This window comes from Rhipicephalus microplus, chromosome 9 (assembly GCF_043290135.1).
Source record: "Rhipicephalus microplus isolate Deutch F79 chromosome 9, USDA_Rmic, whole genome shotgun sequence".
Lineage (NCBI taxonomy): Eukaryota > Metazoa > Arthropoda > Arachnida > Ixodida > Ixodidae > Rhipicephalus > Rhipicephalus microplus.
In genome coordinates this window covers 107655302-107677433 of record NC_134708.1, presented here as the reverse complement: position 1 = coordinate 107677433, position 22132 = coordinate 107655302, and the positions used below count along the sequence as shown (strand labels likewise).

The 22132-nt window shown below is 46.8% G+C and overlaps 1 protein-coding gene across 1 annotated transcript in view; it reads left to right on the top strand.

Annotated features, from left to right (window-relative positions):
• The first annotated feature begins 7369 nt into the window (after nucleotides 1-7369).
• LOC119163097 (astacin-like metalloprotease toxin 5) overlaps nucleotides 7370-22132 on the top strand; it is a 71357-nt gene continuing 56594 nt past the window's right edge. Inside the window, exons 1-2 of the mRNA XM_037415030.2 lie at nucleotides 7370-7774; nucleotides 10096-10166. Coding sequence (XP_037270927.1) covers nucleotides 7684-7774; nucleotides 10096-10166 — 162 coding nt within the window. The 5' untranslated portion in view covers nucleotides 7370-7683. The remainder of the gene's footprint in view (nucleotides 7775-10095; nucleotides 10167-22132) is intronic.

Here is a 22132-nt window from a genome sequence, read left to right as displayed (position 1 = left end):
AATTGTAATTTTTACGTGTTAAATGGGTGGACAATTAGGACATGATTTCAACAACAAAAACTAAAAGACTTCAGTAGGTCTAATGACGAAAGCGTTCTCAATTATTTAGACTTTGAACTCAACAACTCCGCAGATAACGATGTCAACTTACTATGGGACAAGTTCTAAACAATTTGCCATTTCTGCATCGGTAACTTTATTCCCGTGAAAACGAAGAAGGTGCGCCGCGCAAACCCGTGGATCAATTGCAGCATCCTTCATTTAGTACGCAAGATCAAAAGGCTGAAAAAATTTAAGGTAAACAATTCATTATCTAGACCTGTGCCAAACACTTGTGGATGAAATCCGTGAAAGTAAGAAATTTTTTTATCCGACCACCTTGCCTAATTTCATTAAAAATAATCCTTCAAAACTTTGGCGTCACCTAAATGCGAGTGAGAGTGACGACACTAATAGCATACAAACAGGAAATCAAACTATAACCGATAAACAGCTGATTGCGAATGAATTTATATGTTTCTTTCAATCCGGTTATTCGAATTCAATGTCTTGTAATGACATTGCAGAGGTACCTAATGCAACCGGACTGAACTCTGACTTTATCAGTAATGAAGTAATAGTTGCAATGTTACTTATTCTTAAATTGAAAACCTCTGTAGGCCCTGATAAGATTCCAAACATGTTTCTCTATCGGTATGCCGAATCTATAGCTGAATTTCTAGTTGTTATATTCCGTCTTTCCTTTTCTGAAGGTGTTGTCTCCGCCAAGTGGCGTATTGCACGCACAGTTCCTGTTTTTAAAGCTGACGATGAAGCCATCATTACTAACTATCGCGCTAATTCGCTTCTCAATTCATGCAGCAAACTCATCGAGCATATCATTTACAACTATCTGGTCGACTTTTTAAATTCCCGCAATATGCGAATTCTCGCAATATGCAAATTCCCGCAAAATCCCGCGACTTTTTAAATTCCCGCAACACCCTTCCGGCACGGTTTCCGTAAGGGCCTATCTACTACCACTCAACTCTTTTCTGTTGTACGTACCTTTTCTTCAGTTCTAGACAAGTCCGGCCAAGTTGACGCAGCTTTCTTAGGGTCAAAGCAAAGCATTCAACAGGGTCTCGCATTCAGGTCTTCTTTATAAACTTAATACACTTAATGTTTCGCATTTTCTAATAAAGCGGATTGCCTCATATCTTGAACATAGAAAACAATTTGTCAGAGGTGGGTGGTAACGTCTGAGATCTCGGATCAGTTAACTCCGGAGTGCCTCAGGGAAGTGTCCTGGGCCTTTATTATTTCTGGTATATATCAACGACATAACCTCTTGTGTGTACGAAAGCATTGGTATTCGTTTATTTGCGGACGACAGTCTTCTGTAAGAGCTGTTTAATTCACTAATGGTCAAATTAACCTCAACGACAGCCTGAATTCAATATCTAACTGGTGAAACATTTGGGGAATGAAGCTAAACTAAACTAAAACGGTATACATGCGCATAACTAATAAAAAATGTCCTCCCATGTTCACTCACGCTGTAAAGAGAGTCGAAATTTCTCCGACCAATAGCTTTAAACATCTCAGCGAAACATTTACAAATAATTTAACCTGGTCAATGCATATTGACGAAACCTCTGCATCGACTCGGGGTAAGGTCGTCCTCTTACGAAACGAACTAAAAAAGCCCACCTCTCATGTTAAACTTCTTGCATATAACACGCTGATCAGGCCTCGCCTTGAATACGCGTGTATCGTTTGGGACCCGCACACTAAAAAATACATTAACAAACTTGAACAAATTCAGAGGCTGGCTGTACGGTTCATATATAATTGTTACCGCCAACATGACTTGCCTACCTTTTTAATGCAAACATACAACATCATGATCTTATAGAGCCACTGAAAAATAACAAGACTAAAGTTTCTTTATCAGCTTTGGAACCGTAAACATGCACTCGACCCCGCTCCTTATCTAAACCTCATGTCACCAAGACCCATCAGGAACTTTCACCCTTGTAAATTTAACTCGATTTTTGCACGCACAAACAATTTAAACATTCCTTTTTCCCACGCCCCATAAGTAAATGGAATGCCTTACCATCTGATACCTTCTTATCAAACATTGTTCTTCAGTTGTTCAACCAGCTTGTAGAATAAATTTGTAACGGTGCCGTTATCCTGTGATTGGTTTTTCCATATCTAGTTGTGTAATAATCTGAGCTACGCAACTGTGTATGATCATTGCTGCTTTGCTTCGCTGTGTTTGGTCATTGCCTTCTTATGTGCCATATGTCTGAAATAAGCACTGATTAGTCCTTTCCTGTTCTCTGGTGTGTTCTTCAATCGTTCATTGCTTAATTCTTCTTGCTCTCAATATGTATTTCTTTCCCCATCTTTTTTCATCTTGTTTATAACTGGTTTTCCATCACTGTTATACCAACAAACCACTCCTACTTGGGCTGCCCAAAACCTGCAGTATTGTATAAATGAAAATTAAAAAAATAAAAAGCCCTACCTGCAGGCAGATCTCACGAAGCGGGTGCTCTGGTGGAAGCAAAGCAGCGACTGCCTGCAAGGAGACCAGAAGGGGGCCCAGGAGTTGCTCCACTACAGGCGTCAAGGCAGAGGTTGCAGCAAGCTGGGTCTTGGGTGTGGTGGCTGCAGGCGTGGAGACACGAACAGGAGGCTGAGAAACATGAGTAGCTGGGGCTTCAGGCACGCTGGAGTGTTGGTCATGGCTGAAGGGTTTGGCCGGTGGAGGTTGCGTGGTGCTGGGGTCGGTCTGGCTGGTGCAGCATGGTCTTTCACTTGACTTGCATAGGACCGAACCTCTCTTGTCTCCTCCGTCACAACTGCCTCGACTGCTCGTCTGGAAAGGGCTGTCGTTGAAGAAGCCATGATGGTAGCTACTCGTCTGTGCTCCTGCCAGCGAGAACAGTCTGGCGTGTCAGCATGGCGAAGGCCACCGCAGTTCACACAACGAAGACACTGGCACACCGACCTCTGTGTGAGACCGGCCACAGCGGATGCAGCTGTCTGGCCAGTTGCAGGTCTCATTCACGTGGCTGTACCGACCCCACTGCCTACACTGGAGTGGGCGTGGTCTGGCTGGTCGGCCAGGGAAACGTACTCTGAAGAGCGTCACGTGGTTTCGAACAACTGCGCCCTCGAAGTGCAGCGTGACGGTACGGCCTTCTCTGGATGCCAATAGGACGCGTACAGCCGACTGGAGTTCGGACAGCAAGTTCTGGTCAGCAGTGTTGCCATCCTCCCCATCGAGGAATCTCATACCGGTTCGGCGGTCTGCAAGCTGCCTGGCTGTCACTGGAATTGCCTTCAGCTCTGTGAGGGCCATGAGCTGTTCAAGGCAATCTTGGGAAGTCACGTCCACTGCTACCTCGTTGTGGTGTTGGTTAGACCGGATTACAGCGACTCCCGGGCGCAACGAGAGCGCCTAGGCTATGGTCAGCCTTGGGCAGTTCCGGTACGAGCCTCCCGTGAAAGCAGGCTGGTCGAGCACTGTCCCCACCACCCAAGGGTCTACGGGGAGGGCAGCCGAAGTCCGGTTCTTGGTACAACGAAAGGCAGTCTTGGAGTAGACTGTCTGCAAACCCTCATCGTCGACTGTCTCGCTGGTAGGGGGAGCCACGTGTCTGGGGGCAGCGTGGAGTGCAGGGGGTGGCCCCGTGGTTTTGGTCGGCGTGTACTGGTTCCCAGAGGAGGGTGGGGAAACCACTGTACTCTGCAAAACTGGAAATGCCCTCCTCTTGCGCCGATTCCTCTTCCTCTTCCTCTGAGGGTTTCTTGTGTTACGGGCACCTGTGGCATCCTTCAGGAAAGCCGCGGCGGGGTGATGAAGCATGGTCTCGTGGCCAGGCGCTTCGACCATCCCTTCTTCTGCATTTTCCTCAGGAACATCAACGGCAGGTACAGCTGAAGGGCATGTGGTCCCAGCAGGGGGTGTACTTGGATCACCGAGGCCACCCCAGTCGTAGTGCTGCTTGCAGAACTGTCGGTAGAGTCTTTAATGTATTGAGAATCAAAGTACAGCCAGGAATCCGAGATGTCGGCGCTGGTGTCACTCTCTCCTTGAGGGAGGTGGGGCCTGGAACCAGCTTGTGCCGTGTGTTTGCTTCGACATCGCTGCTATCCTCGAAGCGGGGACGCTTCCGTGACGAGGACGTGTCCATCTCATCTTCCGGCGATGGTTTGGGCAGTGGTGGAAGGGCGTGCTTGTCAGCAGTTGCGCCTTTGGTGGCTATTGGGTTGCTGTCTTGTGGTGTGGCAGAAGTGGGGGCACTGGTAGACATGAGTGCACCGCGAGGGACCTGTGACAAGTGTCATACAGCGTCTTCGGTAGCAGTCTTCCATGCTATCACCATGTTTTCTCTGGACTTCTGTAGAGTACATGATGGCAGGCTTTCTAGCTGGGCGAAAGGAATGCCACCAAAGCTTGTGCCGTGTTTGTGCTTGAGGTTATGCACAGGTCGGGCTGGCAGTGCTCCTGGCGGTGGTATCATAGCTTGCGCGAGTGCCTTCGCGTCCTCGGAAGGTCTGTACCTGTACTGGTCATCCATGGTCATGCAAGGGAGCTGGCTGAGGTCTGTGGGTCGTGCACACACACACACTTTCACAGGGCACACTAGTTGGCTAAGTTCTGGAGAAACACTTCGCGGGAGAGTGAGACGTGGAGTGTGAGAATTGTCTAGAGTGAGGTGCAGGGAGGAGAGAGAGAGAACGGCGAAACAAGGAGCGTCGAAGCACTGCACCTACCCTCTCTAACACTCTCTCACGCTACATGCTTCGGTTGCTGGGGGCGAGGATAAGCACGCGCACTCGTGGTTGTTACTAACAGCTGCCGACGCTGAAGCGTCACATGGTGGGGGCTCCGGTTGCTAGGGGCGCGCGCACCCGCTGATTTCGCTATGCGAGAGGGCAGTGGACGGATCCTGACGGACGTCTGACATAACCCGAATAAGAAATGCATTTGCATTTAAAAATGATGTATAAGAAAGAAGATATTATCACTATACCATCCTTCGTCATTCTTCGGCAAAGCATAGTACCCGATACACGCTTGCAATGAATTTGGTGTGATTTTGTGATGATGTTGCTGACGAAGATGAACAATTATGCCCGAAGCTTCTGTAATGGGTTGGAGCATTCGAGGACCCACTCGTTACGCAATGCGCATTGCATGGCACCTCGCTGTTGCTTTGATGTTGTAAAACGCGTTATCACTCATATGAACGTAATTCTTTAGGTTTTTTCCCGATATCAAGCCTGCCTAAGTCCAGTTTGCAACAGAGTTTCAAGCATAGGCATGGCTCGGTGCCTCCAAGCAATGTTCGGGCATATATTGCAGAGGAAAATAAAGAAGGAATTGCGACTGGATCTATACAGAATTATATTTCTTTCGATAGATAATGAGGATAGCTTGCCGTTTCACTTCATAATGTTAACAGGCCTCCAACGTTTATGGCGGGCTTGTATGGCAAGATTTCACTGTGATCAAGATGCAAGACCCGCAACAATGTACTTGTGACGGTGCATGTCAAAATTGTTTGAATTTAAGAAAGCACAGGAGTCTGTACCTGAGTGATTGTAGAGGGTGGAACCCTTCACAGTTCTTAGGAAATTTGAAGTGTCTTTCTAGTAGGATTGTCACTATTTGTTGTTGTGACGCTCACGTCATTGTTTGTGTACAAAATTTCTCGCAACAGGCAATAAAGAAAGAGAAAACCGGTGGGGCTTAGTGGTAGACCCGGATTTGAACCCCATAATGTACTAGGTGCTTTTGATTTAGTTAGTTCTTTTAGATGCGGAGCATCTTATACTCGCGCCTTGTAGTGCGCCGTCCGCACCGCTTCTCAAACATTCGACAGCTGACGCGCGCGCATGCGCCGTCGCGCCGTCGCCCACTCTTCCACCATCTGTGCATCCCTTCCTCCTCTACACACCGCGCGCGCTTCACTCCTCCACCATCTGTGCACCCTTCCTCCTCTACACACCACGTTCGACATCTACAATTCTCCTGATTCTCCAGTGGACGCGCATGTGGCGTCGCGCTTCGAGAACATTCAACAGCTGACAGTGAATGCGCCGTCGTGCTGTATATATACTCAAGGTCGGCGCTCGCTCGCTCAGTTGCCGCTCGTCGGTTGGTTTGTACGGCGCGTCGACGTCCAAGGTCGCGGTGAAACGAATTCCAACGAATCCACAAACACAATGATCGACGTCCCTTCGACCAGCGCCGCCCTTTCGCATACGTGTGTACGTGTTCACTCATTTAACACCCCCTCCTACAACCACGTTAACCAATTTAGCCATCGACCCAAGTAAGTCGCAATTTAACACCCCATTTCACAACCACGTTAACCAATTTAGCCATCGACCCAAGTAAGTCGCACTTTAACACCCCGTTAACCAATTATATGGTCCGCATCCTCCTCAGTGTTCCCCCGAGGGAAGCTGCGGGCAATTTTTAATCTACTTGATATTTCACGGACACCAGTGGGTGCGGACAACTACGGCGCACGTGACCTTCGTTGGGATCCCATAAAAAGATTTCGTTGTAAACTTCCAGGCACGGAGCCGGCGAACGTGAAAATTAAACACACAGAAAAAAAAACATTTGGTGCCCACAAGCGATTCTTGTTAACAAGTACATTCGATAAATATCTTACACTTTCAGTAAACACTGTCGTGTCTAGGAAGCTAAGCTTACTAGAGGAACGGGACATGGTGCATTTATCGAAAGGGTGAAGTTTTTCGAATAATTATTGAACGGGTTCCCTGTTTTACGTCACTTTCTCCTATAATAAATATCTCATCTACGTAGTGAAAGGGAACAAGGGGCTTTAGCAGAGATTATTCAAAAAGCTCTGGTTGCAATTGATGCATAAAAATGTCGGCGTACGTTGGTACAAAAGGGGTTTCCATAGTGACGTCATAACTTTGTTGGTAATAGGTCGAATGATATCGCAAATATTTAGGCATTAAGACTAATTTTAGCAAATAGAGAGTGACTTCAACAGTATGTGTTTGCTTTCCATGGGTGACTTCTAGACACGTTCAATCTTTTCAATAAGTACATTGTTATACAAGAAGCAGGTGTCAGAATTTAAAAGAATGACCCATTGCGTAAGTGAATTTGTGTCGATGGCTGTGCACAGTGATTACGCTACCATAACTTGCACGCGAATGCGGTGTCAACAAAACGGAGAGCTTTGAACAATTGCAGCGATATCGGAGCGTATCGCTGTCGTCATATCAGCGTGCGTCAAAAAAAAAAAAACGGTACGCCTTCGCTCAAGCTGATACGCTTATCACTCTGAGAGGGCCATCGAAGTCGTTTCCAGTAATTCGCATCCGCTAGCGGCGTTGACGTCCTCGGGAGGACATGACATCATGCGTGAACATCGGAAGTATTGTCACTGGATGAATTCGTAATGATGGAGGCGTGGGCCACGCGTCTGAAAATACACAAGCGAACGGCGCCCGCTCATGGAGCAGTCCGAAGCGCTTAAACGAGTACATAGCTTCGTGACCTTGGCAAACACGTGTGTATCTAATCACAACGTTTAAAGTTCATCGAGAGCATCGCTGCCAGGACACCGACTGCAGTGAACGCCCGAAGACGGCTTAGTTCGCCGTGACGGAGCCGAATAGACTGTCAACATGGGATTCGCACCGTTGACCTGCACTGCTGCGCTTTTGCTGATGTCCGCGTTGCGTGCGATTCTAGCAGCACCAGTATGGCCACACCCAGGTACGTCCAGAGGTGTTTTGTGAAAACGTCTTGTACAATAAAAGGAGGATAAAAATTTGTGGACAAAATTAGAGAAAAAAACCTTCAAGAGACGTAAAGCATGACAATAAATTCATCATAAAGATTGTAACGTAGAAGAGGTATACATATGAAAATTAAGCATCTGTGTTCTTGAAATCTACTGTAATAAATCTATCGTATTTACTCCCAAGTCTTCACAGTGGACAAACCTGGTCAGTCTTGGTGTCTTTTAGGTAATGCTGTAGCTAACTGTTGGATAATGATCACCTGTGTTTGCTAGCCACAGTTAAACGGACGTCATGAGTTATGACATGCTATGAATCCGCCCCAATCTTTGAATTTTTCCCACATAAGTGTAATTCTGCTCTTCAACACTCATCGAATATGTTTGACGTAAATAACTGGTATATTGCCCCTTGTGCTATTGTTAAAGTAGCTTTATGTCGCTGGCCTTGTGGTCTCTTAGGACTACTGGTTTATCGTATGGCATGTAAGGGGATACTGTACCATCGTGGTCGGCATGTTGACATTCGAGTCTCGAAGACCTGTATGATTCGCTATAGTTATCTCATCGTATTACCGTACGCACTGACGTTTTACAAAACTGAAATGATTACGGTTTGGGGTAAGTTTAACGTGGCGTGGCAGTACGGTGGCGGAAACGGTAAGGCATTACGGGCACCGCTAAATCTCCCTGCTAAGTGCAACATTTGCGTTTGCACAAGCAGCTGTTTTCAATCGCCATGTCTTTTGATATGGCTGTGGCACCTAAGTACACAGACACCCTAATTAACTGCATAATTCAACTTTATCACCTCGAATACCGCGTGCACCACCGACACACTAGATTGCATGCACATGATGATACGTTTGATCAAGTCAGCGTATGAAATCCTTACTTATGAACCTCACACGTTGGAGCATGTGAAGACACATAACTTTACTGGCGTATTGTCGAGGCTAAGCTCTTACTACTGTGGCTGAAGTCCGGTGAGCGCTCTCGAACTCTACTACGCGTTAAAAGAACACTTATTCACGGCATCCTCAGCCATCCATCAAACACCAAAATAAGTCTCTTCTAAGAATTATCGTAAGAGAATATCACCATCTATATTGTATGCCTTCTGTATTCGGCTGTATCCGGAAGAACTTAGTTTACAGCAGAAAACAGCGCTCAAAAGACGGCATGAAGAAAGGACACAAACCAACGACGCTGACTGGCAACAAAAGTGCCGTGGTATGTGTGTGTTCTTCATCGTGCCTGTTAGCGCAGTTTTTATAGCAAATTATGAACCAACTAACCCCAAAATGCTTGCACTACTACTGAGTTGTCGCGACGTAAATTTGACGGCGGATGAAGTGCTCCGTTTTGCACTTCATCCTCTGGGAAAAGCGAGCGACCGCAACCTTACCAAACGTGGCTCTCAAATTGGACATTTTATCTTGTTGAGTATGCACAAAGGCATAAAAAGTGGGGGATTCTTAAGCTTCGCGTTTAGGAGTTAAAGGTGATAGCGATATCCTGTCCTTATAGTGCGTACTTTAAACACTTAGTGCAATAAATCACTTCGAACTTGCTGTAAATACAGTACGTGGTCATGAGGGAACACGCGCACTAGTGCGTGTGGATTTTGTAGAAGTGGACCGGCTTTAAACAATGAATTCGTAACGATAATGACACGTTCTGACGCCCGATGGCAATGTACGCTAGTACCACGCAATATTACTGCGATATTTTGTGTTGTATCGTGCGGCATATGTACAGGACGCGTCTGTTTGTAAAGAATGAATTTTACTGTCGCTAGCTGTTTTTCCAAACGGAGGAAGTTATTTTCACAGTTCTTACGAGGAGATGTGTGTCTGTATGGTAGAATACCCGCGTTCAACGCCAGTAGCTTGGGTGCTACCCCATTTGGATGCCGAGTTTTTTTAGATTTCTTTATTTGCGTCTTTCTCGCTTCTTCGGTCACACACAAGAAGATTTTCCGCTCACAACCAACGACGCTGACACCAAAATCGGTACCAAGATTTTCGCCAAACGAGCTCTTTAGTGTGCGATTGCAATAATACGTTTACATATTCTCTGTGTGTTCCTTGACCTTAAGCTTTTACTGTTTCTTGTTTTTTTGTTATTGTTGAAATCATTTTTATTTTACTTGTTTTTTATGCCGTTTCTTTTTCATGTAAGTTACCAACAGGTTGAGGTTATGAATATGCTTCATTGCGGCTTTTTACTCCGCCGTCTTATCCTCAATGCTGAATGGGAAATAAAGTTCTATTCCTTTCTTGTGCGAATGCAGGAAACCAGGCTCTTGAATCGACACTGCTTTTCGAGGGTGACATCGTGATCCCTGGAAACAACTCAGATGACGTGAGTAATTTTCAGTCGTCTGTTGTTTCAGTTGTGTAAACAAGGTTGCCAATAGCTCGAGCACAAAGGGCACAAAAATAACGTCACTAAAAGAAAGTAGCACAAAACTTCACCGTTGCCTGTTATTGTCATTTGCACCACAGCTGCGCCTAGCTCGTGTAAATGTAATGAGTCGATGTGTTCAAAAGTGTAATCTTCAGCCCACAGTTAACACCGGTTTAGTACCGGGGCCTCAGAGTGTTTTGCATACGCTAGAACTTGCATTCTTTGTATTTTACAAGGGAATGACTGCGAACACCAAGCGATGCAAGGGCACGCGTACATACATCACTTGGAGTTCCCAGCACTGAAACACTCTAATTCTGTTTTATTTTCGGGGCTCTAAAACTCCTTCTGTACATAAACCTTTGCGTTGCCTTGTACTCCAAACCAAACGCATAGTAAATACAAAAACAAACATGTAAATACTTGAGCGAGATTCCCTAAGGCCTCGACACTAAAGCTCTCTGACAGAGAGTTTCAGTGTTGGAGACCTCATCGCTTTTGAATGTCCAGATTTTTTTTATTTCTCCCCGTTTTCTTCTGTTCCCTCTTGCTCCCAAGGAGACTGTGAAAGAAGGCTTGGGTATGAATGCCTGTCGGGGTATCAGGCACTAAATCTCTCTGTTGCCATGAACGGAGGGAATAAGTATGACTGAGATGTAATACTAGGTTATTATTAGGCCCAGGACCGGCATCCAAGAAATTCAATCGACCCACGAGTGCAGACACCCACAAATGAAAAATATGTCAGGCAGATCATCATCATCATCATCATCTGCCTAACAATACCCACTGCAGGATGACTGCCTCTCCCATGTTCCACCAGTCAACTCGGTACTGTGTTAGCTGTAGCCACTTTATACCCGCAAACTTCCCAATATCATCTGCCCACGTGACTTTGTTTCCCGCTCAACCACTTGCCTTCTCTGCGAATCCAGTGAGTTACTCTCGATGAGCAGCGGTTATCCTGACTACGCGCTACGTGCCTTGCCTGTGTAGAAAAATTTATTGTTATAGATGTCAATAACATTTACACAAAATTTTTTTAGACATACAATAACGACGATGAGAAAACAGGCTTCATTTACTTGAATATGGATAAAGGATGACGTGAAAAGAGCATGTCCATTCGATGGTTTACACGAACAAAGCCACACAAAAATGTGTCACAATAGAACAGATACACCTATGAATATTGCACGGTAAACAAGAGTCACAAATAAAATATAAATATGTGCATTTCACATTTACATGATGGCATGTCATTTTTGCCGGTGCGTCGACACATAAACCTACCAATACAAGGCCACCCGAAAGACAAGTTTCACTCGTCCATCACAGACCGACACAAAAGGGCAAGACCAGTGCTGAAGAAATCACCTACTTCTTCTTGTTGATTTGAAGTACGATATCCTTCACCCTTGACCTATTCTGCTCTCTTGTCTTTTAAGGTTACACCTATCACTCTCATTTCAATCGCTCGTTGCGTCGTCCTCAATTTCAGCTGTACCCTCTTTGTAAGCCTCCAGGTTTCTGCTTCGCAAGTAACCACCGGCAATATGCAGCTGTTATACTCCTTCCCTTTTGAGAGACAGTGGCAATTTACCAGTCTTCATTTGAGAAGGCTTGCCGAATGTGCTCCACCACATTCTTATCCTTCTAGTTTCTTTAATCTCGTGGTTCAGATCCGCGATTACTACCTTTCCTAAGTATATGTACTCTTTTACAAATTCAAGTGCACTGCTACTTATCTGGAAGCGCTGTTCTCTTCCTAGATTGTTGTGCAGTAGTTTCGTTTTCTGCAGATTAATTTTAAGACCTACCTTTCTGCTCTCTTTGTCTAACGCCGTGATCATGAGTTTCAATTCATCCCCTGAGCTACTCAGCAATGCGATGTCATCGGCGAAGCGTAGGTTACTAAGGTACTCTTAATTAACTTTTATACCAAACTCTTCTAATTCTAAGCCTCTGAAAACCGATTGTAAGGACGCGGTAAATAGCGTTGGGAACATTGTATGCCCTTGTGGTGCACCAGTATTTATTGGTATTTTGTCGCTTTTCTACGAAGAACTATGTTGAGAGTAGACCCTTCATAGATGAAAATATATACAGTCAAAAATACAAATGTTAATGACGCATAACTGAAGTTACAGTGTTCCGTGCAGTGCTTTTCTAAAAACGGCTCTAAATTAAAATATTTTGCGGTGTTTGCTTTGTGGCTTGTTCGTCGCCGATCACTCGGGACGACACGCCTCTGGGTCGCTCGTTTCCTCAGCTTGAATATGCATTCATGAGCTTGATGGCACATACAGTTGCACAACGTACACTTCAAGTTCTGTTTTCTTTGGAGCTTCTGAAGCATTCATGCTTCAGAAGCCTCTTTGTCTAGCGCTGCTACTTGCCAATATTGGAAAGGTTCTGTGCTTCCAGGAATCGGTCACAAGCTGGAACGAGCTGCTGAAGCGACATCCATTCTCGTTCTTCTAGGGCAATAGTCAGCTTCAGATTGCAGCAATGAAGAAACTGTTCGGCGATAATGTGATCCCAGAGGCTCTTAAAGGTTCTCAGGACACTGGCCATATCTATCCAGTGGTCAAAGAACCCTGGTAGTCTAGCAACTATTTGCCTTGCCGCTTCTCCGTCCTCCAGTCACGGTTTGCAAAAACTCTCACGTTAGCCTTGCGTGGTAAAACGGAATCTTTTCAGCACTGCCTTTTACACTTTGTGATAATTCATTGAATCAGTGGCAGTCACGAGGCCTATCACTGTTAATGCTTCACCGGTTACATGCATGTTAATTGTGAGGGCCCATTAATCTTGTGGCCAATCCTTTCCAGTTGCTACGCACTCAAGCCTTTGCAAATATGAATGCAGGTCATCGCGTCGTTCATCAAACAACGGTTTAGGTGGGTTGAGAACCAAAAAGGCATATTTCACTAGATGCATAGGCTCATGGTTTGTTGCTGCGCCTGAAATTACGCTTTTTTGAAGCTTTAGCTGCAGCTTGAAAATTCGCAGAGCTCTTTCTGCTGCCCATGCGACTACTGTGAGAGTGCACTCGAGATATGGTATTTTATTTCAATGCTTTTAGCAGCGGTATCCTGGCAGGCTCGCCAGATTGCAATGCAATAACACATTTTTGTTCGGCCCAGGACTGCCACCCAAGGAATGAAATCAATCAACGAGTACACACGCACACAAATAAAAATATATTTACAATCAAGAATGCAAATGTTAATGTCGCGTATCTAAAGTTAGGCTGTCTGGTGCAGTCCTTTTTTAAATGCGCGCCTGAAATAAGTCTCTCGCCGCATTTGTCTTGTGACGTGTTCCTCACCGACCACTCCGGACGGCACGCCTCTGGCTTGCTGATGCTCTCAGCGTGAGTCGGCCCACGCCTTCTCACGGCTGTCTTCCCCACCCGCAGCAGTAGGGCAGCGGTAGCTCAACAGCCATCACGCTCGTCTCGGCAACCCACCAAGGTCATGCCATCCGCCTGGAAGGGCAGCCGGAACAGCGGCCCACAGCAGACTGGAATTCGCAGGCACTGTGGACGGCGACCGGAATCAGGGCAGCTCTCCTGAACCCTGGGCTAGTCGGCCAGCTGAACTACGGGCCTCGTCCGTCGGTTGCCCAGCTGTCAGGGGCGGCAGCTGGATCAGCAGTGCACCACGTGGTCCTTTGGCCAGTCACCCAGCAAGATTGCAGGGACATAACAGCACGCGGAAGACGTCCACAAGTTCTCTGGATAGGACGTCCAGCTGAGAACTGCCTCGAACTCTGCTCTGCCTCGAACATTGGCACATGCTCTTTCACAGCCAGTGAGTGCGCTCTTCCTCGTCGTCTTCTACGGTGATCGCGCCGTTTCGGTTTCTGACCTTAAATCCTTATGACAAAGCATGCCGGAACTCCTACAAAACAAAGCAAATTGGCTACTGACCCGCAGGGCGCGGGTTCGAATCCCGGCTGCGGCGGCTGCATTTCCGATGGAGGCGGAAATGTTGTAGGCCCGTGTGCTCAGGTTTGGGTGCACGTTAAAGAACCCCAGGTGGTCTAAATTTCCGGAGCCCTCCACTACGGCGTCTCTCATAATCATATAGTGGTTTTGGGACGTTAAACCTCACATATCAATCAATCAACAAAGCAAATTGGCCCACCATAGCCTCGTTACTGCGAAACGCACTGCTGTTGTCATCGCCTTCTTCTCCCCCTATTCTCTGTACACAGAACAGCCAAGCGATTGCAAATTTTCAAAGAAAAATTGGAAAACAAACATTGAAGGCCAATTCGCCGAAGCTCAAAGGCCACATGAGGTACCTTATCATAACCCTCCTGACACCTCTCCCCCTCGCCCCCAAAAAATGTACTAAAATGCCGGATTGAAATCTTTAAAGGATTACGGATATTACTGGTACTTTCTAAGAATGTGACAGCAAATACATAGTTGGATCCATAGCGATGTGCAACGAATCTTTGAGCCCGCGCAGTGACGTTTACGTATTATGCAACAGAGTTCTCTAAATCTGACGAAAGCGTAAGAATCGACAGGCTTTTGAGCTGGAGCAGCCAGGTATACTTACAGGGTTCCTTATGCATTCACTTATGCAGCTTTAACAGTTACAGCCACCAATTCAGCGATGAAATTGGTCGAAAAATGTGCCCTAGATTCCTCCACCCCGAAGGTAAGGTGACTAGAATGGCGGCGTATGATGACCGCGGCGCTTTTTGCACGCCAGAGAGGGTCCTTTGGTGCGCCAATCCCACAAGGTGCGCTGATGACAGTGGCGAAGGTTCGGACTGGTTCTCTGGTACTCTGAACCGACTGGTGCTCGGTTCGGACTGTCACGGTGGATGGACGTCTTTTTTTGAGCGCTCCCGATCAACTGCGCAGATAAGTTGTTTTCCATTTTTTGAGCTTGTCTTTATAAGTATAGGGAAGCACTTATATTCCCTGTAGCAGTTATTTTATTGTAAGGCTTTTTCGGGGGTCAGTAACCAGGTATTTATTAGTTTGTGCGTGTGTGTGTGTTAAATTTTTGTTTTTTGTTTCTTTTTCTTTTGCCACCCCGCGGGGGAGATGCACGTGCATTGAACACGCAAATTTTTGTAGGAGAGCTTAGACTTTCTCTTTTTTGTAGGGCAGGGCTCGAGCTTTGTAATTATCGAGTCAGAAAACTCATAGAGAAATTGGTGTCAAAAAGACGTGGTTGAAAAGACAATAAAGTGTTCAGGATGTGGTATAGTTTTGAAAGTGGACCCAAGTGTAGAAGCGGAAGAAAAAGAGGCTGAAGCGAAGTGTAGGCAATGTGAGGTCGAAGAAAAAATGGAGAAAATGATGGTTGCCCAGAGTTACCTGCTGATGAGAATCACTGAACTCGAGATTGCGTTGGCGACAGAGCAAGAGAAAACGAGGGCTATGGGAGAAAGGCTGAATTCGGACGAGGAAGCACTAGCCAAGGGGAACAGAGGAGCGGCCTACGGAGAGAACAGTAGGGAACCGGCAACCAGAACTGCGGAGAAGCAAGGGCAAGCAAGTTCGAAAAAAACAGGTTCAGCCGGTTCAATTGTCGCAAAGCCCAGCTTTAGCGAAGTAGTGGTGGTGCTGGGAGGGGACAAAGCAGGCGGCGTCACAGGTGCAAGTAACCCCCAGGTGGAGGACGCTCCAGCTGAAAAGTCAGAGCATGTGATAATTGCCGGGGACTTGAATTTAAATCGATGCACAGAAGCCATCAAAGAGACGGTAAGAGGTGACAAGAGGGTTGCAGGAGGGGCGTTCCCAGGACGCAAGCTGGAAGCAGTCATGAGGCATGCGAGCGCAAAACTCAAAACAACAGCTGATAGACGAAACCTCGTGATAATTTCAGGTGGTTTAAACGATGTCTTAAATGAAGATAAAGCAGGACTAGCAGCCACACTGGTGAAAGGCGTCGATGACATGCGCGCCACTTCTCCTCAGGTACAGGTAGTGATATGCACGATACCGGAGGTACCGGTGCATGATAGCAACCTGCAAAGAGCGATTGTCAACGCAAACCAAGAGATATGGCGGATGAGCCGAGAAAAAGGCTTTGAGGTGGTGGAAATAAACAGAAAGGTGCATAGGTTGGGTGGTTTTCAACGAGACAGAACTCACTTCGATGGGCGGATAGGTCATGAGGTGGGCTGGCGACTTGCCGGACGCGCAGTAGCTTTTTTGGGGGGCAAGCGGGCCCTCCGCGGTGCAGGATAGCTCGTAACGAGGAAAACAACAAGGGGACTCTTTGACAGGTGGTATGGACAGATACGATTCCAAAGTGGCGCCAGTGTTTAAAATAGGAAGAGTCCGGGGCAAAAATAGACGTAGCCACGAGCGCCGAGCCAATTCAGACATAGGGTATAATAACTTGCAGGATCGTAGGAACAGGCTCAAGTAGGAAGAGATAGAACAACACCTAAGGGAGGAGAGGCCAATGGTATACGGTGTTGTAGAAACACATCTCAGGGACATGGAACAACCTCCTAACAATGCAGACTACACGTGGAAATATTGTAATAGAAGAGAAGGCAGCAAAAAGGGGGGTGGTATTGGGGCATTCATTCATAAAAGTACAGACTGGCAAAGGGTTAAGCAGGAGTGCAAGGAACATTTATGGCTGAAAGGGAAAGTGGCAGGGCAAATGAAAATCCTTGGTTTCGGGTACTTGTGGACGGGAGCAAAGGCCAGAGAGGAAAACCAGGCAGTGGCAGAGTGTTTATCAAATGACATTCAGGAGTTAGGAGAATTATACTAAAAGATCTGAATGCGCACAAAGAAGATATAGATGGGTATACCGACCCGGACCACAAAATGATCATGGATATGTGTGAAAGGCTTGATTTGATCATTTGCAACAGTACCGAGAAGTGTGAAGGGCAAATAACATGGGAGTAGGAAAGCTGCAGTATACGATAGGTTACGCACTGATGTCACATAGGATGTATGATAAGCTTAGGCGAATGCACATGGATGAAGATGGCTCCAAAAGTCTGTGTTGTGATCACAAGCTTATCAAGCTAAGTTTTGGAAGGGCAGTGAAAGTGGGAAGGAGACAAGATGAGCAAATACAATAAAATTTTTATTCAGAAAGGCAAATTAAAATAGCCACTAAACAAATTGACAAAGTAATAACTGAGGATAATAAAACAGTGGAGACATACACGAATCTAATCAGACTGTTTGAGCTAGAGCTCGCTAAGGCACGTGACAAGTCACCCCGGAAAAGAAGACACAAACCAAAAAGTTGGTGAGATAAGGGAATTAAGAGAGCCATAGCGAAACGTCAGGAAGCCTCTAGAGAACACCGACGAGCTAAGCAGCGGGGTGAACAGGCAGATGATGTTGAAAGAAACTGCTAAATTTTTCTAAGCTGTAGAAGGGATGCATTCCTTCTGATCAATGAAAAGATTAGAAGAAAGGGAGCTCAGTTGCTGGCAGAAGTACATAAAAAAGATAGAAAGGCAGCTGCTAAATTTTGGAACCATCTAAACTCCCTAAGAAATGAGACGAGCCTGTAGCAGAGGTTTATAACTACAGCTCAAGGTGCTAAGATAGAAGGGGACGAAGCTATTGAGTATATAAGAACAAAGGTGACAGAAAAGTTTTAACAAATAGGTGCTTTATGCACCACAATAGACAGGGATGAATCAAGCGGCGCAATGGCTCCATTTTCACAACGATAGTGGGAAAGGGCAGAGAAAAGGGTTCCTAGTAGTTAGTACATCAACAGGCCCAGATGACATTCCAGTTATGCTGATGAAGACATTAGGTCCGAAATCTAAGCAGGCTTTGAGAGAGGTAGTGAACAAAATAATAATCGATGGAGAAGTTCCCGATGGATGGAAACTTAGCAGTATGAGCATGATTTATAAAGGAAAGGGGGACAAAGCTGACATAAACAACTACCATCCTATAACAGGGACATCAGTAATCTAATCGGCTGGCGATGTAGATTATAAAGGAAAGAGTGCAGGCACGGATAGATGATTAGGGTGTGCTGGAGTAACTGCAGAATGGGTTTCGGAAACACAGGAGGTTGGAAGACAATCTGTTCTCACTGACGCAGTGCATCGAAATAGCAGAAAAGGAACACGGGTCTCTGTGGCTAGCATTTTTGCATATCAAGGGAGCGTACGATAGCGTGGTTCAAGATGAATTGTGGGGAATACTAGACACACTAGGTGTGGAAGATGTAGTCACTAATCTTTTAAAGGATATCTATAAAGGTAATAAGGTAGTTATAAATTGGGAAAAACAGGTATCCAAGTCTGCAGAGGTAAAACGGGGCTTCAGCACAGGTGTCCCCGGTCACGCTTATTGTTCATGATGTACCTACAAGGATTAGAGGCGAAATTAGAGAAAAATGAACTGGGCTTCAACCTCTCTTTCGTGAAACAAGGAAAACTCATTGAACAGGCACTACCAGCATTGATGTACGCCGATAATATAGTACTAACGGCTGACAACAAGGAAGATTTGCAGATATTGGTGGACATCTGCGGTAATGAGGGAGATAGGTTAGATTTCAGATTCAGAAAGAAAAAAATCAGCAGTCACGGTTTTTAATGACAATGAAGGTAGTGAGCTTAGAATATAGAAGGTCACGCTAGAGATAAGAGATAAATACAAATATCTGGGCGTATAGATAAGCAACGGGGCCGAGTACCTTAGGGAACACGAAACATACGTGACGACTAAAAATAACAGGAATGCAGCGGTAATGAAAAACAGGGCACTGCGGAATTACAATAGGCATGATGTTGTGAGAGTAATATGGTCCGACGTTCGGCAATGCAGTCTTTTGCATGAGATCGGAAGTTCAAGAGGGATTAGAAATTAAGCAATGTAGAATATGTAGGCTTGCCTTAGGAGCTCACGGGAATACACCAAATCAGGGATTACAAGGTGATATGGAATGGACATCATTTGAGGGCAGGGAAGCTAGCAGCAAGATAAAATTTGAGAAGCGATTGAGAGAAATGGGGGAGGAGCGTTTGGCTAGGAAGGTATTCAGCTACTTGTACATGAATAATGTCGATACAAAATGGCGGAAGCGAACCAGAAAATTGACTGGTAAATACATTGAAAACAGCAGGTGGCCAAACCAAAAAGAATTATCGGTTAAGAAGAAGGTGAAGAAAGCGGAGACCGATATGTGGAGAATTGGCAAGATTAAGAAGTTCGCACTAGAGATGTGTCGAACGTTTAAGCAGGAAATTGCCAAGGAAAGGATCTATAATAATACTCGGGGTAGTTCTCTACTGTTTGAGGCCAGGACGGGACTAATGCGAACCAAGACATATCGGGCCAAATACGAAGGGGTAGATACAGTATGCAGTGCGTGTGGAGAGGAAGAAGAAACTGCCACACACTTGATAATGTTCTGTGAAGGGATTCACCCTATAGTTCAAGATGATGGCGCAGAGTTCTTCAAAGCATTAGGGTTTAGGGACAGGGATTGCAAAATAGACATTAAGCGGGTACAATTAACCAGAAGGAGGTTATCTGATTTGTGGCAAAAGTCAAGGCACGAGTGAAATGAAACCCTTCTGTGCAAAGTACGAATCCTCAACTTCCGTCCGTCTGTCTGTCCATCCATCCATCCATCCATCCATCCATCCATCCATCCATCCATCCATCCATCCATCCATCCATCCATCCATCCATCCATCCATCCATCCATCCATCCATCCATCCATCCATCCATCCATCCATCCATCCATCCATGTAGTGAGTCGCGCACTTCACAGGCTTTTGATTCGGTGCACTGTTATTTTCTTCACAGGCGCTCGCTGCTTTACAAGTACTTCGTCAATCAGTGCTTGCACTGGGTTTTCTGAAATGCCTGAAGATGTTGTTATGCCTGCGAGCCCACATTGAACGTCCATGCCTCTGAAAAAGGCAATCTGCGTCAGGCCAGCACGTGAGCCCGCCTGACGCGAACAACTCAACAGCGTCATCACGCGGCGGCACCTTTCTGTCATGCGATGCACAGCGAGCCACCTCAGCCAACAACCTCGTTGCAGCATTAGGCGCCTTCCTGTCTGGCGAGTGTTACGCAATGCGTGGTGACGTCACTCGTCCTTGGGTGCAGCCACGTGCAGTGGCTCCGGATTCATTGAGAATTACGCGGCCCATCGGCGACCCCATTGGAAGATTCTGACCTCACGGCCAGCGGCGCTTCCGGTTGGACATTTGGTTACTCAAAGAATCCTCCCGGTGCATATTGCCACATGATATGCTTGGTTGAGATCCAGGAATTGCCACATGATATGCTTGGTTGAGATCCAGGAGTGAAAGAAGACAACGACGATCTGTCTGAGCTGATGCTTGGCTAGTCGACTCAACGAACCCATTAAACCAAGTTTGTCTTAAGAAACGTGACAAGACTGGTAGAGGTGCTGGGTACAACGTCTCACGATCCACCCGATGCCCAAGACCCCACCCAGCACCCGGAACACAAGCCCTGCACCCTTGGACACTCCTGTTCACAGAGTAAGCCGCCGCCAACGAGGCCTACTACCTGAGACACCAACCACTGACGCAGCGACTACGACTTCGACACAAGATCCCGTGCGAGCTCCGACACCTTCCAAGCCAAAATTCTGCACCGTCCAGAACCCGCTCATGCCTAGCCCCTTTCATGGAGAGCAGCACGAAGATGTTGACGACTGGCTGATTGAGTTCGAACGTGTCGCAGCGATAAATTACTGCGATGATGCCCCGAAGCACCGGCACGTGTACACTTGCTTAAAAGACGGTGCCAAGACGTGGTTTTTTAACAGGGATGATGTTCTGACATCTTGGCGCGAGTTCCAGCGTTGCCTTCTGGAGACCTACAGGAGTCCCGACCGCCACGAATGGGCAGAGCGTGCACTACAATCACGCATCCAGATGCCAAAGGAGACCGTCTCGATGTACGTTGAGGACATGACACGGCTTTTCAAGCGAGCGGATCCTGCTATGGCACAAGAAAAAAAGTTGCGCCACCTCGTGCGTGGTGTGAAACAACAACTTTTTGCTGGTTTGGTGCGTAGTCCCCCCAAGAGTGTTGCTGAGTTCCTTACTGAAGCGGCAACAATGGAGCAAGTACTACACCAACGGTCTGCCCTGTTTGACCGTCAAGTGAATGCTGCCTCAACTCCCTAAATTTTCGCCACCCCTGGGAGCAAGAGCCCCGAACGGATTCGCGAGATCATCCGATCTGTCGTCCGGGAAGAAATGGAAAAGATGTACGGGACAAGGCAAATCGATGTTGGTTCTATCACCAGTGTCATCCGTGACGAGGTCCAACAGGTGTTGCACGCCCATCGTTTTCCGCCGATGTCGGTTGATCCGGAAACGGCTCCTGTGTCTACTGACAGTCGCCGTCGTAAGTACGCGGAAGCCTTGCGATGTGCCACGCCTCGTTCTGGTCAAGGAGTCCCGACCCAGCCAGTGCCGCACGTCCCGATCCAGACAGTGCCGCACGTTCCGCTTCAGACAGTGCCATACGACCCGATCCAGACAATGATGCCGTTAGTCGCGATTCAGTCGGCGCACGCTGGTTTGGACATTGATGGTCGCCGTGCACCGACGCGCAAGTCTGATCTCTGGCGTACGCCGGACAGACGACCCCTCTGCTATCATTGCGGTGAGGCTGGTCACAGTTACCGCGAATGCTCATACCGTCAACTTGGCCTGCGTGGATTTTCCGTCAATTCACCTCGTCCCCAAATTGGTCAAACGCCGAGGGATATCGAAGAGTATCTCGCGCAACAGCGTGCACCCTTTACACGACGGCAATCGCGGTCACCATCTCCGAGGAGACCCGCAGCCACTGGGTCACGTTTCGAGGTGACGGCACGGGAACGCTCTCCGAGCCCTCGTCGGGAAAACTGAAGGCAGCGGCCTTCGGGGGGCAAGGTCG